At 36.4% G+C, this 25,548-nt stretch overlaps 2 protein-coding genes across 2 annotated transcripts in view; both read right to left on the reverse strand.

Moving 5' to 3' along the window:
* Positions 1-699: 699 nt before the first annotated feature.
* LOC113226797 (androgen-dependent TFPI-regulating protein-like) lies at positions 700-23,899 on the reverse strand. The gene is made up of 5 exons (XM_026459551.1): positions 23,839-23,899; positions 14,872-15,115; positions 4,061-4,201; positions 2,562-2,782; positions 700-1,915 (listed from the first exon to the last, which is right to left on the reverse strand). Exons 2-5 carry the CDS (start codon positions 15,082-15,084, stop codon positions 1,750-1,752), a joined length of 741 nt encoding a protein of 246 aa, XP_026315336.1. The 5' UTR covers positions 15,085-15,115; positions 23,839-23,899; the 3' UTR covers positions 700-1,749.
* LOC113226798 (androgen-dependent TFPI-regulating protein-like) overlaps positions 23,757-25,548 on the reverse strand; it is a 32,691-nt gene continuing 30,899 nt past the window's right edge. The window contains exon 6 of the mRNA XM_026459552.1: positions 23,757-23,964. Within this exon, the coding sequence (XP_026315337.1) occupies positions 23,796-23,964 (169 nt within the window). The 3' untranslated portion in view covers positions 23,757-23,795. The remainder of the gene's footprint in view (positions 23,965-25,548) is intronic.

The raw sequence follows: 25,548 nt of genomic DNA on the forward strand, positions 1-25,548 counted from the left end.
ACAACTCATTTACTTAGACACAATAACAGTTTTTAAACCATGAACAATAACTTAACATTAATTTAATACTTCAACATTCTTTAGCATAGAACAGATGACAATTGTGCACAACATTGGTCTCCAATGGTACAAATCAGGAATGAAGACCCTGCCACTACAAAACAAACTAGTTTTATCCCTCCATTTTGCAACCCGCCAAAATTTTAACAACTACGAAAAAATGTTGTTACCGGTAGTGGCATCTAGCAGCGCGATGGGTAACCACAAAATTAAAATGTGCTTAGACTACTTTCATTACAATTTAATATCTGTACCTATTTATATCGTCACTGGAATGGCTAAATGACTAAGGCCTAGTTCTCACTATCACCGGACTGGCGAATTAGCCAGTTTCGGTAAAACTGCCGGAAAGGCTAGTGGTTGTATAATTTACCTATATGAAGCTATTCACATCACGCCGGACTCGGCAAGAATGCCGCGCTCGGCATTGTTGCCGGTGGCGTTTGTCACTGCGGACCGCCGGCAGAACGCCCGGACCAGAGTAATGTGTACGACGACGAAAGTCGTCCCAATAAATTATCAAAAGATGCTGTCATCCGAAAATAATTAAATAACTTTGACTCGTCATTTCTCAGTTTGACCCATTAAAAATCTTACCCGCAAAATAGGATGTACCCACTGTTTTCTTTTTACTCTAAAATACCACCAAAACACCACCATTTCGTCGTCTATCTTGCGCAGTGGTCTGAATTCGACTGAGGTGAGGACTTTAGTCGTCGATTTTCTTGAGAAATCCGGCTTAATGTGAACCTAGTCCGAGTGCCGGATTCCCGGAAAATTCGCCAGTCTATAATGGGAACTAGACCTAACCTTCAAGAACCAAAATGGCGCTTTAATACTTTTGCCTTTCCAGGGACGATATTATACTATCACATGTTTTCAGTGTTGAATAATTGACTAATTGAATAATTATAATTGAGTTATGGCTATTTATTAGTAGAATGAGATGAAGGAACAACTCGCGACCTCCAGCGGTTCACGTCATTACATATATAGGCAGTTTGATTATTATACAAATTGACAGTTACATACATAATATCGTCGGCAAAATTCATAAACCTCATACCTGCGTTCATTAATGTGTACTTTTTAGTAAGCACAATAAAAAAGATTCCAGGAATTATATTTCTAGCCTTAATTACCCGATATTTATCTTGAAGAGTAAAAAAAGGTATTCCAAAAACGGAGTTACGAGGTTTTCAAATTTAGCCGACGATATCATCACGCCTGTCGGGCGTAGTCAGAGCCTGCGACGATGCTGACCTGCTTCATCGTCATCCCACCTTTTTATTACACTATTCTACTAATTCCTACACTAATAAGCCGTTATTTCATAATCTCTTCGCTATCAACTATCAAAGTTGAATCCATTCAAAGAATATTGTAAAGACCGAAACAAATGAAATGGATGAGTGTTCACATTCCAATCTAACTGCAGTAGTTTTTGACAGCTTGATAAATATGTGTGATATTATAATGCTGAAATACGACACCTGTACAACTACGAGTACAATTATACCTATAATTACAAAGCAAAGTTTTCCCGCATGTTCCTAACATGCGCGCTAAAATATTATTTTTAAAATGACCATAGACACATTGCAAAAGAATTATTTTTTATTTACAGTTGGCTAATGGCAAAAACCACTCGGATTTTTTGGCCACAAATGCATTTAAATTAATTACCTATTAACTTTTAGGTTTACCCCATATATAATCAATTACATGCCACTGTAAAATAAAATAGAATGACATTTCCAAATAAGACATTACTATTAATAATACAATCTGAAATCCGGTAAATGTTCCCAACAACGAGTACACCATGATTCCGTTAATGTAGCTCTGCCAGACTCTGGAAACAATAAAAAATACTTATTACAGTGTCCGTGCAGTCTTAATTTTATGACATCCTAATGATGTACACTTGAGTTATGTAGTGCACTACACTGTAAGAAAGACTTTACAGTTGAATGATTACGTGTAAAGACGCGTTGTAGTAAATTTTATTTTTCTTTATTAGTCTTTATTTTTTATTCATTTCGGTACATCATATAGTCTTTTCCTCAAGTTTTGAAGACTATTGCAGCAAGATGGCGATCTTTGGGTCTTTGAGAAGTGACGCGCGCCTATGCGCTAGCCGGATTTAAGCCCTTGCTATATTGGATTACTTGAATAAAGCTTTTAAACATCCCCGCCATAGAAGACTTCAAAACCCGAATTTCCGAGGAAGTGAACGCTATACCTTAAGAATTGTAGAAAATTGGCCGCCATCTTGCTGAGATCGTATTCGAAACTCGAAGAAACGCTATATGGCGCAAATTTAATGAAAAAAAAATCTGTAGTTTTTTAATTACTTCTTGAAACTCTGGGATAGCTTTTGTCCTACTTTGTATATGTACGAAAAAACCTCTCTCTGCGATAATCGACTTTCAAGGATAGTTTCAATCTTGTTTACAAATTTCAACCTAATACTTTAATGAAATTAAGTGGATACTTACACGAGCGTATACGTAAGGAAAAAGCACGACATGAGCATAAACCTAGGCTTTAAGCTCTTAGGTCGTTGTCTGAACACCACACATAGGTCTACGAGGGCTGATACTAAAGTGAAAGTGTGAAGTGAGTGTTGACTCCAGTCTGGCACGTATGCGAACAAAGCTACTGGTGCTATTAGGCTCATGTCCTTGTAGTACAATCGCCAAAACAGTATATCTGCGAACTGGAAATCAAAATTACAAATATTAACACGTTCACAGTCCATGACTTCACTTGGAGTCGCAAATAGGCTTCAGCCATAAGTCCACGCCATCGAGTATATAACCAGAAATAGAGACGAGGGCCATATATTCCTGGTAACACATTAGCGATACAGCTCTTATAAATATCAACTCTCGTTTGCACTGACATATAGACAGGCCAACTATTGACCTGTGTGTACGTCTCCGTACATTCCAAAAAATATTCTGTATTTATTGTAATAAAGATAATAATCTCTAACAATGCCGTGCTGTTCTATTTGGTGGTGTGGGAAAAACAGCAAAACATCTAATTACAAAACAAACGGAATCACATTTCATCGGTAATTAAATATTAAACATGTAATTTTGCAATTTTCGTCCAATAGAGCAAAGCTCAAATCAACTGGTCGATTTGAAGTGAAACAGTTGACGACACCCGTCAATTGTTTCGAACTCGGGCTAGCCAATCGGAGCGCAGTTGTCACAGTATATATGAATATAGCAGAATAGTTTTCAAACAAATTAAATGACATTTCGTCTCTATTTCTGGTTATATACTCGATGTTCCACGGATATCTATGGAGTCGCAACTACATACTACTTCAATGTTAAATATTTTGGCTGGACTTGTAGATCAAATCCCTGATTTTTTTTAAATTTGTGAATGGTATCTAGTCTTTTATAGGATGTGTAATTTTTCAAAAATAACAAAATCATTTGGATATAATTTATATCGCAGTAGAGTTCCTTGTGAAAGAGTTCGTCCAGGGAAGCACTGCCACCTTGCCTATTTCCGCCGCCAAGCAGTAATGTTAGCATTACTTCGTTCCGGTTTAGAAGGGTAGGGGTGCTGGTGAAATTACAGGCACATGAGGCTTGTCAACTTGTGTTTCAGGGTGACAAGCGCAGCGGCAATGTCCCTCAGATCCTCGCGATTTAAAGCTCACTGCAACTGCTATGGACAGGTGTGTCGCTTAACACCAGACGCACATAGCTCATCCTGTCACTTGGTATCATAAAAAAATATGTATAATGTGAAAGTAAAAGACACAACCAACTATTTTATACAAATTCCGGTGGACTTACGGAGTTCATTTCATCGTTTACGCGCGACAGAATGTTATGAACGTGTTATACAACGAATCGCCATCGTCTGGAAGCCACGCCATACATACATATAAATCTTCAAACGCTATCAACTAAACTAAATCTAAAATTCTCACCAACTGTCTTAAACGGGATAAATTCGACATAATTACCATTATAGTTGGAAACATTATGGACGTGAACAGAACATCCCGAACTTTTCTCCACACAACTACATGTGGTAAATTCTCCTGATTGCACTTCTCTTTCCAATCGCAGTACAGACACAGTGGTAAATATAGTCCTAACATTAACTGAAACAAAAATATATTTATAGTACCATTTCAGTCTTCACAAGCCTCGTTGTTATAGCTACTTTACATAATAATCATGGCGCTACGCAACAAAGCCTTGACGGCGACGAAACCAAAAACAAAGATCTCCAATAAGTACATAGAAAAATTAATAAGGTCAGCCGGTTCGTTCCGTAATAGCTGAGTTGGGAGAGCGTCAGGCGGGCACTGGTTCGAATACAGACATCTGTCTCCTTCGAGAACGAAGGAGTTTTTCTTAGTATTCGATCATTGTTTTAATAATTATAAGAAACTAAGCTGCGGAGTAATTTCACAAAAAATAATTTAATTCCATGATAGTAAAACATCGTGATATTCAACAAACTTAATGACAATAATAATCTCTTAAGTGTTTGTTAAACATCTTTTGTATTGAGTTTTTTCGGCTTTTGCCGCAAAAGTGACACCTGTGATAGATCTATGAAGCTTCTCACTCACTTACGGCTTTCGGCGATAAAAGAAAAAAACAGTACAAGAGATATATAGATATGCGGTATGAAAATTAATTTAATGGTGATGCGCCACTACAGCGCTTCTGTACTCTGTTTCAGTCCATTTTAAACAAAAAATAAACAAAAGTCACTGACCTGACCATAGACGGTTTAGTGATGACTAATTTTACTGCCAACTACAACTCAATTAATTATTGAATTAATTGATTTGTTTAATTGAGTCATCTAGCTATTTTCATTAGGTATGTAACACATAAAAGCATATTTAAAATTTCCGAAATCTTAATTTTAAATCCTTACACTTAGGTACTCGTTCGATTGTGATTGAAATTTTCGATTTACTAATCTATTACAAAAACTTTAATTGAATGAACTGAATGTACTTATTTTCATCTTTAATTAAAAAACAACCTCACTTTTTACTACGATTTTGTCAAATCCGATTTTACGATGTTATCCAAATGAATATTGTTGGAAAGAGTGATGAGATGTCAAGTCAAAATCCACGAAATATACGTGAAAGTGCTAGTTATTCAATTTATTTAGTGATTACTTTACAAATTCAACCAAACCGTTTTGTTTACATTTCGATTAAAATGAATTGGAATAGGCTATAGAACCGTCTAATTTGAAGGAGCCGCGAAGAAAGTTTAGTTTAAGGTCTTTCTTGAACTTAAGTAAAGTTTGTTTTATAAATCTGCTGCCAGCGTGTTACTACTTTAAAGTTACTGATAATGGTATATCGTCCGTGTTTTGTAGAAAGGGCGAAAAGGCCATTTAGAAAATTTTTTCAGGGGAGCATGTTGTATGTTTTAACGATTGTTTTAAAATATTTAAATCCTGTTTTAAAATTCAATTTTGGTTTAAATTAACTTTAAATTTTAAAATTGAAACGGTATCCATTATAATTTTCGACCCAGGTCGGAAACGTAATCAGAATCGGCTCTGGCAGTTTTTTCATATACTATAAATGTGTATAATAGCTAAAAAATATTACCTCCAAATATCTATTTGCCAAGTTTTATTGAAATCGATTAACAGAAACTGGGTGAAATTCAGTGAGCCGGATTCATCCCCTAAATTAACATATTATGAGGTGGTGGTGAGGAGGTGGAATATTTTGTTCAATTTCAATGAGATTATTACTGAGGTACGGAGGTTTGTTGGCATTGGGGATGCCAACAAAAAAGAATCATCGAAATCGGCTCACAAATGACGTAGTAATCGCATAACATACACAAAAAAAACTGTCATTGAGAACTTCCTCCTTTTTTGAAGTCGATTAAAAAGGGTTCGCGTAGTGGCAACGTCATTACTTCAATTTATACATACATATACGTACATATACTTCACGCCTTTTTCCCATCGGGGTAGGCAGAGACAACAGCCTTCCATTTGCTACGGTCCTGACACACATCTTTCGCCTCATCAACACGCATCAATGCTTTCATACACGCCACTCTTCTTTCATTCATTCTCTCTACATGTCCGAACCATCTAAGCATCCCTTTCTCTATCTTTGTCACTATATCTTCTTCCACGACGCAACGCTCTCTTATCACACTGTTCCGTAATTTATCCATCCGAGTCACTCCAGCCATACTCCTCAAAGCTCTCATTTCTACTGCATTAATTCTACTTTCATGCTTCCTCTGCCAAACCCAACATTCACTACCATACATAAGAGTTCAATTTATATTAATAATAAATTCATTTTCACATTGTTATTCATAACCACTCATAACAAAAATCACATCAAATAAGTTAACCAACCCTCCATAAATAGTCACATATACGATGTCCAATCGTTTTGTATATTCACAGAAAACTATAAGTATCAATAGTTATACTTGTATAATAATTAGTTCAATGTAATAATTGCAAGCACGCTGATTCACCAAAGAACAACAAACGTTATTGTATTTACACGTCGATTAAAATGGTTTAGTGAGAAGAAAACAGATGTTACCATGGGTGAGATTATACAGGGTGTAATAGAAAGGTGTTGTTGTATCAAAGGTTGTGTAGCGCAAAACCGGTGTAGGTTTTTCGGTATTGATTGCGTTCTTGCATTTTTGCAAGACTAGTTTTCAGATAGTTTAATAGCAGTAGAGCTCCTTGTGACAGAGTTCCTCCAGGGAAATATTGCCACTTTACCTATTTCTGCCTTCAAACAATAATATCAGCATTCGGTTTTGAAAGGTGAGCGTGCTGGTGAAATTACAGGCACATGGGACTTGTCAACTTATGTCTCAGGGTGACGGGCGTAATGGCCATGCCCCTCAGATCTTTATGATTTAAAGCACTGAGTAGCACTGCAATTGTTATGGACAGGCGTGTCGCTTAACACCAGGCGCAAGACTTGTTCGGCCCGTCAGTTGGTATTATACAAAAAATATTGTTTAACGCATTAAGCAAAACAGTTCTATTAAGTGATTATCTGATATCTCACAGTAAATCCAAATAACTCTTTAACTTACCATTATAATTTAATTTTTATTTAACTCAACTTTATTGGAACCAAGGACCCATTAAACTTTTCGAAACATTAGTTTTTCTTTGTTGTATTGAATATTTAGCTTTTGCTCAAAAAACGATATCCATAATTGACCCAGCTCGGAAACGCAAACAAATTCGGTTCTGGCAGTTTTTTCACACACTAACTTAAACCTACAGGAGGGGGTTGAATATGACCGAAAAAACGAAAAATAAGAACGTATGGAAAGAGAGACATAAAACATGTAAAATAAAGAGAGAACAATCGAAGGCACAAGCTGAAATCGAAAACATAAACAGTAGAATAAGATTATTAAATCATGATCTCATTAAACTAAAAGCTGAAAACGAACAATTTCAAAACTGACCTACAAAACTCTACGTACACAACAAGTGATTTAAAATGAAAATATGATCCTAAATAATTATCACACAAATCCTGAAACTGTAGCCAATTCATCAAAATCTCACCTGAGTCCAACCGAAATCGCCAATTCACTAAAAAAGTTATGAATCCAATCGCAAATTCCCTGTATTTGCCACCGGTAGAGAAACGAGAAGTTTATTCTATCATCAAAAATTTTAAAAACAAATATAGTTACGGCATTGACGAAATCCCACCCATTTTAGTTAAAAAGTGCATTGACAGTCTAACTAGAACCCTTTAGGGAACTTATAAATCAGCGCCTTAATGATAGAAAGGATTTTTCCCGACTCCGTAAAAATATACCTCATTAAACCCGTTCATTAATCGGACCAATTACCAGATACAAATAATTACAACCCATTGCACTACTTCCAACGCCATCAAAAATTTTTGAATCAGTAATTGTAAAAGAATGTATTCTTTTTACGAAAAATATAATGTTTTTGACAGCAATCACTAACCACTTGGTTTTCGAAAAAAGCTCTTTACGGCTATAAATATGTTCGTAATATACTACTCATAGATACACTCAACGCCAGGAAATATACGATAGGATTACTACTAGATATGAGTAAGGCTTATGATAAAGTTGATTATGGAATTCTTTTGGACAAACTCTACAATACCGGGACTAAAGGCATGGTATATAAATGATTAAAATCTTATCTCACAAACCGTGAACAATACGTGGAGGTTCAAAACACTAATTTTGAAACCGGGTTGATACGAAATGTGCGCTCGGAGGGAATAAATACGTATGACAAACTCTATTCTACAAGGTAGCGTCTTGGGGCGTATCCTCTTCCTAGTGTACATTAACGATCTCCCCAAGATAGTTGACGATCATTGCACTTTATTTGGTGACGATAAATCCATTTTATTCAACTTGTGAAACAACAAACGTATTAAATAATAGACTTGACTTGGTATTACTCCTACGTTGAGTCTAGACTCGCGTACGGCATCGTACTTTGGGGAAACTGTGCAAATATAGATGAATTACAAATACTTCCAAAGAAGTTCATTACAATACTAGTTAATATCGACCAAACAGAATCATGTAAACCGTACTTCACAAAACATCAAATTCTAAAGTTAACTTCAATTTATTTTGGAATTTTGCAAATTCGTATGCAACTCTAAGGGCTCATTCAGAGTGCAGGCGCGGACGCGGCGGCCGGTGCGGTGGCGCGGGTCTTGCGTCTTCCCTTTCAGCGCCGAAGTGGCTACGAGCGGGTAGATCCATACGTGGAAATTGTAATTAGACGCTAAACGCTAGACCAAGCACTGTGAAAGATACGGGCGGACCGAGCCAATAGATTTTCCCGCGACCGCCTCGACACAGGGCCGGCGCGCGCGGCCGCTGTAAACGCTACGAGTGTCTACGTACAGTCAAGAGCACGTCAAGCTTGACACTTAAGACTTAAATCCAACAAAAATAAGAACGGTCCAAAGTACAAAGTGTCAAGCTTGACGTGCTCTTGACTGTACATTTGATTTACACGCGCCCGCACCCGCGCCCGCCGCCACGCTCAATAAGGCCTAAGCTTGTACCGATCAGCGCTCCACTTCATTCAAATACGTAATACTGTACCGAATCATATAAACCATGAAAAGAATACGAAAATATTTGAAAATCTCCTTAAAAAAATACCTTTTAAAATTGCGTCTTATGAATTAAATGACTTTTTTATCGGCAATAATATACAAAAACTAAATTAAATAATCATTTGTTATAATTGACAGTATATACTTACTGACATAAAATGTCTAATACAAACGTGTGATGATATTATTATTAATTGACTTATTATAAGCAATGAAATGTAATAATTAGTGCACGTTCTCTTACATTGCAGTGCCCCAACAGGACGTCTAAAGCACAAAATTATTTTTATTTTATTTTTATTTTATTTATTTTAGGAAGGTTTACAGCTTAAACAAAGATATATAACACAAAATAACAACGGAAAGCCTATTACAAACCTTCACAATTGAATATCTAAATTACAACTTAATCAATACTAGTGCTAAACCTACAAATATTTATAAGCAAAAGTTATCATAATACAAATATCACACATATATATTTAGTAGTATATAAACATTACACATATTCAATATATTATATAGCTCGCCACACACCCGTCTGCAAAAAAGACAACCAAAAGGGTCTCTAACGAGATCTGAATGAATTAAAATTTGCAAATTTAAAATCAGTTCAATAATTGAATGAATCTTTTGATTCAATTAGCATTGATTTACGCTCACCACTAGTGACCATAAATTATCCAAACTATTGTCAAATTATAACCTCACTTTCCGTCAAAGATTTTTCTATTACATTTTTATGTGGTTTTTGTTATTGAACTGAATATTGTTGTAGTGAGATACCATATAGAAACCCACGAACTACACATGTAATGTATTACTTATTCCATGTAGTGAGTGATGGCGTCAGAACTTTAACACAATTAGTTTGTTTACATCCCTCACAAACCGGAATGAAACGAACCATACAAAACACAAGTTCAGTTTGAGCATACCTACAATTATTGCCGTCCAAAGTAATCCAAACAAATAGTTCGCCTAATAGTCGCTGTGCTTGTCACAAACAGATCAAAGTCATGATCGATGCTATGCCTGTTAAACGTTTCACAGGCACGCACCATGAATGAATTGTGCCTGTAATTTGTGCGAACAAGAGGTATATGAAGCAATGGGCGCCGCCGTAAAGCTAGTGTGTTAGTACGAAGACCTATTTTCGACAGTAATTCCGGACAATCGATGCCACCATTAACAAGCCTTGATACAAAACAGAGGTCATTCACTTCGCGACGCACTATAAGAGGTAGAAAATGATACCGCTTGCACCGGTGCTCATAGCCTAGAGAGTGTTGCCCAGCCTTATAGTCGAGAAATCGCAGAAAGCGCCTCTGTATCGCTTCTAACCGTTTAATGTGTACACTATATTGCGGATTCCATACCTGCGACGCATACTCGAGGTGACTGCGCACGAAGGCGCAGTACAGAACTTTGATTGTTTTCAGAGACTTTAAATCACTGGACATACGCATCACGAAACCAAGGGCCCTAGAAGCTCTTCTAGCAATGTGATCTATATGATCTTTAAAGTTTAATTTGCTATCATGAATGACACCTAAATCCGTGATATTGTTTACTATGGACAAACTTTGACTATTGAGAATATAATTGGATTCAATTTTATTGGCTTTGCGTGTGAATGTCATACAAAAGCACTTTGATACATTAAGATCCAACTTATTCAGAGCACAGTATCGTTCAAACCGCAAAAGATCCTGTTGCAAATCATAAACATCCATTGGACTGCTAATTACCTTAAGAATCTTCATGTCATCCGCAAAAAGTAAGGATTTGGAATGTCTAAAACATTTACTGATATCCATTATAAAAATAGTGAATAATAATGGGCCCAAAATTGACCCCTGCGGCACGCCAGAAGGTATTTCAGTCCACTGTGACATATAACCTCTCAAGACAACAGCCTGGTTACGATTGGCAATATAGGAAGCAAACCAACGAAACAAGTTACCATGTATGCCTGCTGCATGGAGTTTGGAGAGTAGTATGCAATGGTCTATTCTATCAAAACACTTTTTGTAGTCAGTGTATACTACGTCAACTTGTGCTCCTTTTTCCATTCCATCGGCAATGAATTCATTAGCAATAATGAGGTTGGAAGATGTGGAGCGGTGCTTGAGAAAGCCATGCTGTTCATCACTAAATGAGCTGCTCAAACTAGCATAGACATCCAGATGGATTAGCCTTTCAAGGACCTTAGCAAATAGGCACAACTTGGATATGGGACGATAGTTCTCGACATTACTTTTGTCACCTTTCTTAAGTACTGGGGTAATGAAAGCAGACTTCCAAATCCTAGGGACAATTCCCTCAGATAATGATCGTTTGAACAGTACACAAAGTGGTATCGTCAAGCTCTCGGCGCATTTTACAATAAAAAGAGGAGAAATCAGATCAGGCCCACCAGACTTAGTTATATCAAGTGTTTTTAAAAGAGCAAGGACTTTGGTTGGAATGATCTCAACAGAACCCAGACTACAAGGACCGCTGTCAGAGTTCATGTCTGCTGCCTGACCTGAGGGATGGCCTGATGCCAAGAAAGTAGAAAGAAAGTACTCTGCGAACAAGTTACTTATATCTTCACCAGTGTCGGCGCTCACGGATTTATAGTGCAGTATACTAGGAAAGGTTAAGTTATTTCTTTTCAGTTTTACAAATGACCAAAATGCTTTAGGGTTTTCAACAATTGATGATTCAATACGCTGAATGTACTTATCAAAGCAGGCCTTCTCAAGATCATCAACTCGTTTCCGCAGCAAAGAAAATGATTGGTAGTCAGACAAGTTGCCGTATGTTTTATACTTGGAGTGATATTTAAATTTTTCTTTAATAGCCTTTATGAGACTGGAGCTGAACCATGGCGGATAAGTATTAGATTTAATTCGTTTTTGAGGTATATATTTGTCGCGAAGCTCATATAGTTTATTATAAAAACAAGTTACTGCATCATCTAAAGTACCTGAACTTAAATAGTCAACCCAGTCAATATAATTGAGCTCAGATGATATTGCGGAATAATTACCCCGTGTGAAAATATATTTCATCTGACCCATCTCTTTCAATTCGTGAATTTCGACAAATTCAGCCTGTATATCGAGGGACTTGTGATGTGGATCCTCTGGCACCAAAGGTTTAACACATTTTTTTACGTTTATCATGTCATTTGAGAACACTAAATCTAACACCCGATTATTATGATTATATTCACCATTAAACTGGCTTAAATTACATGTGTCAATGAGATCAAAGAATTCTGTTAAATAAATCGCACTATAGTTAACCGGCAACATTATTACTTCGTCATTAGACTTTTTCCATTGCACATCATTACCGAAATTAAAATCACCTACTACAATAAATTTATCCAATGGGCTACTACAAATTATCTCACTAAGATTGTTACAAAAGTTATTTAGTTGTTCTTTGTATGAATGACCACCCTCCTCCTTACATAAATATAACGTACAGATATGCAATTTATATGTAATCGCAGGCCTCTTACGTTTCATCAATAAAGTTACCCAAACGTCCTCCGCCGAACTGTTCCATTCGGGTCTGCATATGACGGCAAGGTCACTCCTCACCGCCACCAAAACCCCGCCACCCAAAGTTTGACCTAACCCAGCATAGTCACGATCTCGTCGAAAAACAAGGTACCTACCATCAAACAATTCACTATCCGAAATGCCATCCAACAACCAAGTCTCCGAAACACATATAATATCATAACTACTTACACACACATTTCTATAGAATGCACTGACCTTCGTACGCAAACCCCTGGCGTTTTGGTAATATATCTTTAAAGCATAACCTTTTTGTTCAAATAATATCTGTATAACGCCAATATATTCATACGATACCTTACTAAAAATAAGCAATTAGATAACGATTCGCAGAAAATACCTAAATAAAAACGGTAGTATAATAAAAAATCAAGACACGATTTACTGAGTGTGTACAAACACAGAGTGACACTAAACTCACAAAATATCATATCCAACAATATATCATTTGAATACACTACAAAGAATACAATAGGGTCATTAGTTAATGACTTCATTGGCTTCAATTTGCCAAAGATTGCAAACGGCATCGATCGATATACTAATTTCGAAGTTAATACTGAGAACTTAGAGCTGTTCTTTATTAAGCACCGACTTACCTCGCATAGACAGCCGCTAGTAGGCATAACATTTTTAGAATAAATATGACACTGTTTTAGTAGGAATACAATGTTTACACAGCAAATATAGATGATGCTCAAACTGTAGATAGTTAAAAAAATAAATAAAGTTGAAAAAAATTCTAAATTTAAGAGATATGATATATAAACACTCAAATAATTCTTGCCAAGTCCTTCTCCGATTTTATTTGCATAGCTGGAGACGTGTCGTTTTTTCTCACATATATTTTCGTGTGCTTCACCCAAACATAGAGAAAACCCTTTTCCTTGGCCGTTTTCTTCGTTTTGGTAAGCAAGTCCTTGTTAGATGGTGTTAGATGATCATTTATGAAAATCATGTTGCTTGACTTAAAACCAAAGGTATTGGCACTGAGTTTCACATCTTTCGACTTCGCTCTCGCCGCCGCTACAAAGTCCTCCTTAAGGTATCGGCTATTGAATGACACGATTATAGGCTTAGGTTGTCTATTGTCCTTACTCGGAACTCTGGCAACGAAGTTTATCTGAGCTTTATTAATGGGATAATTTATTGTAGTTCCCATTGAGCTAATGATATTCAATAGATTTTCATTCTGAGACTGCGGAACACCTTTTATCTCAGCATTATTCATACGTGACCATTGATCCCTATCATTAGTCTCCCGATTCAATTTGCTCAAATTGGTTTCAATGGCGGCTACCCGATCTCCAACCCCTTCAACATGCTTAAGACGGTCTTCTACCTTCTGGAATCTGTCACTGAACTCCTTTACAGAGGTGTTTGTTAGGGTGATTTGTGACCTTAGATCCGATATTTCAGCACGCAATGCTTTAACCTCATCAGCAAGCGAGTCCAATGGAGCCAATTTGAGTGCTAAGGCTTTAAGTTCTGCCATGATGTCTGAATCACCAGAGCGCTGCGGCGAATTTAGGCCTGAATGCTTGCACTTGTTGCACTTCCAAGTTTGCTTCCTGTCAGCACCGAGCTTCCTGTAGCCTCCCTCGGTTATCCCCGCACAATGGAAGTGGAGCTCCCGATTGCAACATGTGCAATATACTCCGTCACCAACATTTTCACCGCATAAACCGCAAAAAGACATAGCGAAAGTTTGAGTACCTGTGGATTTTCACTCAAAAACGTATAAGGATCAGCTGATTGATACAACCGCTCGCAAGGTCGCTTACGGGTCGACTGATTATGTATTTAGATCTAAGACAATGTGGCAATGAAATAAATATGAATATGAACCAGCTCGGAAAAGTAAACAGAAATGGCTAATTTGATTTTATGTCTTTCATTTAATACCGTATCTACGGCCGGCATTCTATACAATACCCGGGAAATGTGTATGTATAATAGTTAAAAAATATTAACTATCTAACAGTACCTACAGAATGACAAGGTATTATATAGAATCCCTGAATTATACACAATGCCGTTAATATATACATAAAGAATTTTACTTACATTAAACCAAGTAGTTATAAATTTAAATCTCAAAGTAGAATAAATCTGGATCTTTGGATCTTCGTCTACTGAGAAGTCTATAGGTAAAAGCACCACAGCAGCTATTATCCAATGGATACTTGATAGTCCGTAGAAAAGAAGTCTAAAATTCAATAAACGGTCGTTGCTTCTTTGCTCAGGTTCATCCACCGTTATCTTTGTTGACAACAACATTTTCACACTGCTCCAAAGTTTGCAGTTACTTCTGTAAAATATAAATATAAAACTTTAGCAACTCTATAATGCAAATTTCCAATTTATTAAGGTTTACTCTCTATACATCTTTCGTAGCTGATGTGACTGGATGAAGCGATATGTCGGGAACGTACCAAATGAAAATCCATATGGACACAGACATAGTAAAATGGACATGCATGCTTTCTCTCCTCTAACCACTACTAGGTACAGTTAAAAAACAGTACCTAAATATAAATATAACTTATTTATTTTACTTTTTTAAGAAAACGATTTCCAAAGATCTATTTGCGAAGTTTTCTTGAAATCGATTAACAGAAAGTGGATGAAATTCAATAAACCGGATTCATTCCCTAATTTAGCACCCTTGAAGGTAATATTCCACCTTCTTTCTTCTTCTTCCAATTTGAATGGGACCATTACTGAGGTACCCCATTACCAACAAAAAAAGAATCATCGAAATTAGTTCACAAATGTGTCAATCATTATAAAAATGGTGTAAGTCCATATTTTAAAACATATCGCACCCTTAGTAATATAAGGGCACAATCCAAAAAAAGTAGATTTTTGGGAAATCGCGTATTAAGATCCTGGATTCCTACATTACAACTATTTTTTCAAATAACATGCTTATTATTTAAGTTATAAATATGAAATTTGGCAGATTTGTTCTTTGATAAATGTATTATAAATAGCAATAAAAAAAATAATATAAATAAATTCCATAAGTTTCAAGCCAGTTAAAAAAACACTTTCAAGTTAGACCCATATAGTACAAAAAATATAACAGAAATATGGAGCTATATAAGTTTGATCCCATTTATTATTTAAGTCCCTATCAATTCCCAAATTTCCCAAAAATCTACTTTTTTTTGGATTGTGCCCTTATATTACTAAGGGTGCGATATATTTTTTTGCTTAAAAGTATCACATGTAGTTATATCTTTCATTATAAAAGTGAAGCATTTCCAATAATTACACTAACATTCCATAGATGGCATTACTAGTTTAAACAGAGAATTATAATTACTACACATTAATTTGCTAAAGTTCATTATTTCAAAATTTAATCACAAGGACCTAATTAACTTTTACAATGAACGACACAAATGTCAGAGCAATCGCGTAACGTACACAAAAAACCTGTCGAGTTGAGAACCTCTTCCTTTTTTGAAGTCGGTCAAAAAGGATTCGCGTAATGGCAAAGTCATTACTTCAATTTTTATTACTAATTAATTAATTTTCACATTATTATTCATAGCCACCCATAACTAAAATCCACATCAAATAAGTTAACCAACCCTTCATAAATAGTCACATTTACTATGTCGTATCGTTTTCTATATACACAGAAAACTATAAATGTAAGCACACTGATTCACCAAATAACACACAGTACTCATTAGTCTCATGGACGCAACTGCTTGCAATGCCTTGAAAATTTGCTATATATATAGTAAAAAAACATTACGCGTTATTATTATATTTACACGTCGATTAGAATGGTTCAGTGATACTAAAACGGTATGTTACTTATTGGTGAGATTATACAGGGTGTAATAGAAAAGTGTGGTTGCAGCAAAGGTTGTGTTGCGCAAAATCGGTGCAGGTTTTTCGGTCTTGGTTGCGTTTTTGCATTTTTGCAAGACCAGCTGTCAGACATTTTATTAGCAGTAGAGCTCCTTGTGAAAGAGTTCATCCAGGGAAGTACCCACCTTAACTATTTCTGCCGCTAAGCAGTAGGTAATGTGAGTATTACTTGCTTGGAAAGGCAAGGGTGCTGGTACAATTATAGGCACATAAGACTTGTCAATTTGTCTCAGGGTGACGGGCACAGTAGGGTACTGCCTACCCCTAAGATCTTTCCGATTAAAAGCTCTAAGTGGCACTGCAATTGTTATGAATAGGCGTGTCGCTTATCACCAGGCGCACGATATTTGGTGTTATAAAAAAACTAACCTCACCTAATTGTAGCAAGATCAAGACTGAGATTGTGAGACTTTTGCGTCTCGAAGCTATGTCAAACATCGACATGGAAATTAGGTATTTATTTATTATTAACCTACTTCAAAAACAGGAGGAGGTTCTCAATTGGACTGTATATGTTTTTTTTGTATGTTGATTTTGATGATTCTTTTTTTGTTGGAAAGAGAGTACCTCAATAGTGGTCCCATTTAAATTTGAAGAAAATAATCCACTTCAAAGAGTGGCAAACTAGGGAATGAATGGATTTTGAGGTCGGTTTTTTAGCACTCTGAACTGAGATTATGTTAATTGCAATTCACATAGTAGGCATCCTTAATGATTCTATGTACATCAAACAAATGGAATCCTGAAGGGCGTAGCAGTGTCTGGGGATATAGACAGAAAGGTATTTAGTCCAATATAATTATTTAATCTAATTAATAATCTTTTAACTTTATAATATACAATAAGTAATCATTTAAATATTCTTTTAATGAATATTGATGTATTTGGTTGCAAATGAATATGAATATTAACTAAAGTTACCTTGTATCGGTACCAAAGACACCAATTGCCTCCGTGGCCGAACGGTTACCGTGCTGGTATGCCACGCAGAGGTCCCGGGTTTGATTCCCGGACCGGGAGAAATATTTGTATGCCCTACAGTTATATCTCTCTTGAGTTTGGGTAATTTATGGGTTATCTATGGCACCCGCGATACAGGTGCGTTAAAAAACAAAATATTGGAACAACAAAGTTCGTAGATTGCTATAACATGAAAAGATATTTTGTCGATAATTATACTTTGAAGAAGTAAGTGGTTATACATATGCAGTAATGTGTGTCTGTGACAAAAAAAAGAAGCAAAAAAAAAAAAACAAAAAATATTAGCGAAGTTATCAAAAAAAACGTGCTCCGAAAGTGTAACTAACGAGCGGTATTCATAAGATTCGCCAAACAATATTATTTGTTAATCTTATGTATAGGAGGGTGTGTGAAGGTGTGGTGTGTGTGAAGGTGTGGTGTGTGTGAATGATGATTACGCGAATAATGATAGTTCGAAGACCGTTGAGCGAAAACTTGAATGCGCGACGGCTTATTTTCACGAATGGTCAGATGCGCGAATGCTTAACAGCGCGATGGTTCATTTGCGCGAATGACCGATAAGCACGAAGACAGAATTGCGAAAGCTGGAAAGCGCCAATTTTAGTTAGAAAAATTGAAGTGTCGACTGTGGGCCTCCTCCGGTTTCATCTATTTCCATTGGTTCTATGCCATCGTGCAAACGTAGATACTTCACGTGACTCGTGTCGGGTACAAACAACCAGTAACTATAATGATAAAAATAATAGTAGTTAGCTTATTTTTTTTTGTTTTATAATAACAATATACTAATGTGCCATACAACCAAGCCAATTACCTGCTCTCAAACTAGAAAATTCCCTGCGCCGTGAGAGCCAGAGCAACGGAATTAACTTTGGGACACTTTTTTTATAATACCGTGTGGTAACATGTGGTGTGACACGCCTATCCATAATAATTTCAGTGCCAGTGATTCAAATCGCAAAGATCTTAGAGTGGTTACATACAGCGATGTTGAGTAACGATGCAAACGCGCGTTCGTGAAACGCGAGATTGCATCGCTACACATGCGATTTATAAACAATTGCATCGAGGCAAACGCGCGACTGCATCGATACAGTCGCTTATGTTGAATAATTATGTACGAAAAATCTGTACAGGCTAATGCACGTTATTTTGTTTGTTTGTTAATACTAAATATAAAAGTGAAATTGATCAATACTTAAAATAAATAAATTACTTAATTAATTTAAAACGTGCATCGTGTTTATATCGCGTTTGCATCGCTGTTTAAAGTCGGGTGTGTAACCGCTCTTAGGGACACTGCCACTACGCCCGTCACCCTGAGACATAAGTTGACAAGACCCATGTGCCTGTAATTTCACCAGCACCCTTAGCCTTCCAAACCGGAATGCAGTAACTGCTTCACGTATCTTGCTTGGCGGTAGAAATGGGAAAGGTGGCAATGCTTCTGGACTGGACGAACTCTTTCACAAGGAGCTCTACTGCTGCTACAAATTCCCAGAACACCCAGACCAGAACGAACTTGGAAAAAGTTCTTTCCCAAATTTACTCAAATAAAAACAACCTTTTTTATACTATTTTTAATATTGCCTTTGGTTTCCTTTGATTTCTTCTCGTTGACTTTAAAAATAAATAGTTAAAGTACGATATCAACCGTTTCTTTTCCATAAAAATATACAGTCCTTTGTAGTAACATTATGCGATGACGCAGATACTGCTGTTTCCAGTTGCTTCCACTGGATACACACACCGATTACCAGGCAAAAAGTGTCCGATGTAAGCGACTAGAAACTACTGCAAACATGGTTGATTTCCTTATATGACGACGATGACGTCTGCGACGACGTATAACCGCACAACAAACAAAATAAGTGTTTCTTCATCGACATTAATCGTGATACCGATGGAACATTCGGGAATTTAAGCACCGAAATGTTGCCAGTGTCCGATTGCCATCACCAGACAGCAAAGTGTCGACGTTTGCAAAGCGCCTTAATGTTGATACGTATTTATTCACGACAATTATGAAATAGTAGGTAGTCTGTGTTATCTATTTCTTTTTTTAATATCAAGTGACGGGATTAACGCGTCGTGCACCTGATGGTAAGCCATACGCCTGACCGTAACAGTTGCAGTATCACTCAGAACTTTAAATTGCAAAGATTTGAGGGGCACCGCCACTGCCCCCGTCACCCTGAGACATAAGTTGACAAGTCCACTGTGCCTGTAATTTGACCAACACCCTTACCCTTCAAAACCGTAACACAGTAATGCTGACAGTACTGCTTGGCGGCGGAAATAGGTAAGGTGGACGAATTCTTTCACAAGGAGCTCTACTGTTCCATATGCTAATGTTGTAGATACTTTTATTGGTAGATAAGAATACTACGAAAACAGGGAAAAATACATTTCCAATACAGAGGGTACATGATAATACGGTTGGTTACGCACTAAAATCTTTTTGGAACATACAGTAGATGTCAGGCTCTTTGATCGCCCGTGTACAATATAATCACCTGTGTTGTTAATACATAATTTCCTTTTAATCGTAAAAATTTCCCCGTTTTAATAGCAAAGGTCAAAAACCTTCTAAGTACCTAAAAGGCTTACCGCAAACCAAGAATGCACGGAAAAAACTACGTACCCAAAATCTTCCGTCCGAATGACGTTGGCGGAATCATCGTTTCCAATAATGGAACCAAAGAAACTTTAAAAATAGAATCGAATTACACCGCAATGTTTATTAATAAATTTGTAGTTTTTGCTCCCGCATTGTCTGATCAGTCATCATCATCGTGCTGCGCGGCCAGTATCATCATGAGTGAGTTTTCTTGGCTATTTATACGGCCTAATAATGGTACGTTGGTTCTTCTCGACACTCACTAAGTTTGAAGACAAAGGTTTTCGATCACTGCGTTCTACCCTTTTGACACACGGAGCCGAGATATAGGCACTCACGATAAGCTTAGTCTACCATACACCTACCAACCATCACTCGGCGACCTATGGAAAGGGGTAGGTATATGATACGAAATGAAGTTATCCAACAGAGAATCTAGGTCGTGCAATGCAAGCTGAGGTAGCAGTGGGTGGTCATATCTGTCGAAGAACCGATAACCGATGAAGGAAAGGCATTCGTAGCTGGAGACTACTGCTTGGGCAAATATGTAGCAGCAGTGTGAAAGAGTTCGTCTAGGGAAGTACTACCACCTTACCTATTTCTGCCGCCAAACCGTAATGTTAGCATTATTGCGTTCCGGTTTTGAAGAGTATGGGATTTGTCAACTTACGTCTCAGCGTGACGGGCCAGACGCAGTGGCAGTGCTCCTCAGATCTGTGCGATTTTAAGCCCTGAGTGATAGTGCAACTGTTACGGACAGGCGTGTAGCTTACCATGAGGCGCACGACTTGTTCGTCCCGCCACTTGATATTATAAAAAAACAGGGTAGGAACGCACTCTGGCTAGATGGAATGACGATCTGCGAAAGGCTGCCCTGCAGCCGATGCATGCGACAAGCTGAGGATCGGGCGAAATAGCGCACATTGTAAAAGGCCTACATGTACAAGTGTGAACTGTGATAGGCGATTTTTGCTTGTGAAAATACAGGGACATGGGATTTGTCAACTTACGTCTCAGGGTGATGGGCGTGGTAGTGGGATTTAAAGCTGTGAATGGCGCTGCAAATGTTATGGACAGGCATGTCGCTTACCACCATGCGCGATTTGCTCGTCCCGTCACTTGCTATCATAAAAAAAATGTAGAATATGATGACTCAAGATAATTTTTCCCTTAGCGCAGACTAATTATATGTATACAAAATAGTTTCCTTTATAAAGCTAGCAAGAGTTTAGATAGCGAACTGAGCAATCTTGATCTAGATGTTGATATATTTAATTGCAACGTTAATGCGCTAAAGCGTAAACTCACAGACATTTTTACTAATTGTATTGAGTAATTGAACGTAGTTAAGTTTTCTTAACGTACGTAAGGATCCAATCCACAAAATTATGAAAAAGTGAGTTATATGTACCTAACGGTTCCTAAAGTCTAACCTCTTAGATCAGCAAAAAAACCCAACATATAAACATAAATAAATATATCTGGAGTTACATGACAGTATAAGTTTTGAAAATAAAATGCGAAATACTTTTAAACTTCAAACTGCCATATCTTTAAAGTGACTGGATGTGCATTGGATCCTTTTTGTTTAACTAAGTCCAATTCATGACCGTTGACGCAGATATTGGGTTGTTTTCTTCACTGAACTGTATGTTGTTAACTCATGTTGTTTATTATTCGTTTTTGGTCGTAAATGATTTGTATGGAACTGCAAGTGGAAACCTATAATTAGCTGTGTTTTTTTATTCCTGTTTTTATAAAGTGTTTTGGAGCTGTTAGTTTCGCATGAATTAATAAGTAAATAAGTTGAATCGCGCTTAATGACATATGAATGCATCATTTTTTTACTTAAATACGAGTATTCAAACTGAATATAAAAACATATTATTATATTGTATATTCGAAAACATTTCTCTAATAAAATTAGTTTATAGACGTAATATTCATTCTCTCGCATGTTGAACAGTCTGAAAGTTTGATATCAAACATAATAATAATAATGTTTATTGTTATGCAAAATATTTAGAACACAGTAGTGTAGTTCCTGTCACCTGATCCAGTGTTACAGGAGTCAGTATCCTCTCTCAAAAATTCGACGCAGCCTATTTCTTAACAATTTTTATAGATAGGTACATTATTAAATATGAAATATATATTATATATTTTACTGTATGCGTTCGTGGATGGGTGAGTGCGTGGTGTATGTGTGTGTTTTTGTTTGTGTGTCTGTGCTTGTGTGTGACAATAAACATTCGCGTGTTAGTAGTATTGAGTTTATTTTAATGTTATTACAAATACTTCATTTTTTCTCTGTTGCTACAATTCATAAATAAACATATTATCTACTTACTATTTAAAATATTGACAATGTACAAAATTTTGTGTCCACTTAACATTAGAAAATATAATTGCTTCTTTTTATTATTAATTTATCGCAAGTAGTATGCTGAGGAGTACATTAGGTATTTCATTATTTAACCTAAATAAGTTGATGATCATGCGCATTGTCACGCTTACATTATTTACACGTGTATTTTCAGTGCAATACCCTCGGACAGTATGATACTTTATAATATTTTACGTCAACCTACCTCAACCGAACTCTGGGAAACATAATACCATCAAAATAAATTACATTAGTATACAAACACGAATGTGAACATTATTGCGTTCCAGTTTTAAAGTGCTGGTGAAATTACAGGCACATGGGACTTGTCAACTCATGTCTCAGTATGACGGACCGGGCGCAGTGGCAGTGCCCCTTAGATCTTTGCGATCTAGCTCTGAGTGGCATTGCAGCTGCTAGAGACAGGCGTGTCGCTTCCCACCAGGCGCACGACTTGTTCGTCCCGTCCCCTGGTATTATTTATATAATTTGACGACCTCTGTGTTCGAGTGACTTGCACACCGGTTTTCATGGTGTTGCCATCTCTGAGGTCCCGGGTTCGATCCCCGGCCAGATCAGTGTAGAAACTAACTTTTCTATATTGTCTCTTTAGCTACTTAATTACTTTGGGTTCAAAGCAACGTGTGACAAATGACAAAAATGTAATTGTATTTATTTATAAAAAAAATACAATTACATTGTAAAGTACAATATTTAATATTAAATTACTTATTTTTCCTACAAGGTAATAAAGTTTTTAATAGTAAAATTGCTTCATCCCCAATCCTTTAATACCCGTTATATCGAGGATAAAATAATTTATTGGGTTAGCCAAAAAGTCCGTACGGTATCAAAGTATAAATGAAAAACATTAAAAATAAAATCGGAATTTATTATTATGCCTTAACAATCCAACAATTATGTGGATTTTCCTAGAATTATAAACTTAATACCTATACCTATTCTTAAAGTGCGCGCTAGAATTTTATTTTTAAAATGACCATAAACAATACATATTTTAAAAGAAAATTTATTTTTTGTATAAAATTATCTAGTGGCAATACCGCAAAGACTTTCTAGCTAATCCATTACAAATGCATTTCAACGAATTACCTAATGAGTTTTAGGTTTATTCCATATATAATCAATAACATACCATTGTAAAATAAAAAAGAAAGAACATTCCAAATAAGAAATTATTACTAATAATACAGTCTGAAATCCAGTTAAAACTTCAAACAACGTATACACCATGTGTCCGTTAACGTAGCTCTGCCCTACTCTGAAAACAATAAAAGTATAATGTTAATAATATTATAATATATGCAATTTTCATTTTATTATATCCAAACGATGTGAACAACTTTGTATTATATTATAATCTAGTATTATAATATAATGTATGGATTTATTCATGGCTTTGGATTAATCATTAACACAATTTTATTGTATGAATTATACCCAAAATAATTCAAAAGTTCTGGTACAATACTCCAGAGGCAATTTTTCAACAATTTTGGATGCCGAATCAGGTGAAATACGGGTTCTACTTTAATACTGGTCCATCTTTCGTTCACCATGTTTATAAGCAAATAAAATTTCGTTCTAATATTAAGTTTATTGAATATCCCGATGTGAGGTGAGACACTTGATAATTGACAAATTCACTTTACGTTATCAATTTGTTAAGCCGGCGGTAAATTCACAGTAATTAGTTTGAAAGCTAAAAAGATGGATCAGGTTGAAATGGATTTTAAATATCACGCGGCGAGTTTGCAGTGTCTGTCGCGCTCGCACTTTTTCAGTCTCTCGCACAAAAAGTCTTGACCATAGACTTCACTATTTATTTTGCATAAGACAACTGCTAATGACTATCATGTCATAGAACCACGTTAGACAGCTAATTATGCTGAATAGCTTCTAACAGCGCCGTCGCCTCTGCAACCTTACCCAGTTTGAGCTGTGAATCTGACGTGTCATTTGTAAACAAAGAACCATAACCGAACTAGTTAATGCGGTTCGTAGATAGCTTAGTAATTCGTTTCTCTAATAATTAGAAACCAACACGTGATAATATTAGGGGTTAAAGTATGAAATTGCCATTTCGTACTGTAAAATTAAAACTATTTTTCTAGAAGATAAATACTCGTATAATGTATCGACAAGGAGGGTAAATACTTTAATTAAACAAAAATATTTATTCCTGCCTCCAAATCAGAAAGTCATTTAAATCTCTACGATAGAGCTCGCGGAATCTGGACTCCAAGCTGTGTGAAGGCCTTTTGTACTGCTTTCTGGGAAGAAATTTTTTTCCGTGTAAAAAATAGTCCAAAACGCGGAAAAAATGGTAGTCGATTGTGGCGAGGTCCGGCGAGCATATAGGATGAAGGATGGTTTCTAACTGCAGTACTTGTAGTATTAAAACTGTTTCTCGAGCAGTGTTGCGTTATCATAGAGCGATAATGGCGAAGCTATTTTGCTGCGAGTTTCGCCGTCATTGTACAAATGCCATATGTCATATTGTGGTATGCTAACATTAAACCATGCCGCTAATTCCTTTCTAGTTTGATACGGATCGGCTTCCATCATCACCTTTAATTCATCGTTATTTACCTCAGTGACTGGCCATCCTCGTGGTTCATTCAAGTTGAAATTTCGAAAATTGCCGAAAAACGCAAGGTGCGTTCGTTAACCCCATGTGGGTACTCGTATTCGAAAATTACTCCGATTTACGCTGTAGCCATCTTCACGTTAAAAGCTGAATGTAAAAACAATTGAAAACCCTACAATCAAATATCATGTTTTTTAAATTAAGAATGTTTTAATTTTCGTGGGAAAAAAGTTTCATTCTGAAATCTGACATAAT

Source organism: Hyposmocoma kahamanoa, unplaced genomic scaffold (genome assembly GCF_003589595.1).
Source record: "Hyposmocoma kahamanoa isolate Upper Pololo Valley unplaced genomic scaffold, ASM358959v1 202, whole genome shotgun sequence".
NCBI lineage: Eukaryota > Metazoa > Arthropoda > Insecta > Lepidoptera > Cosmopterigidae > Hyposmocoma > Hyposmocoma kahamanoa.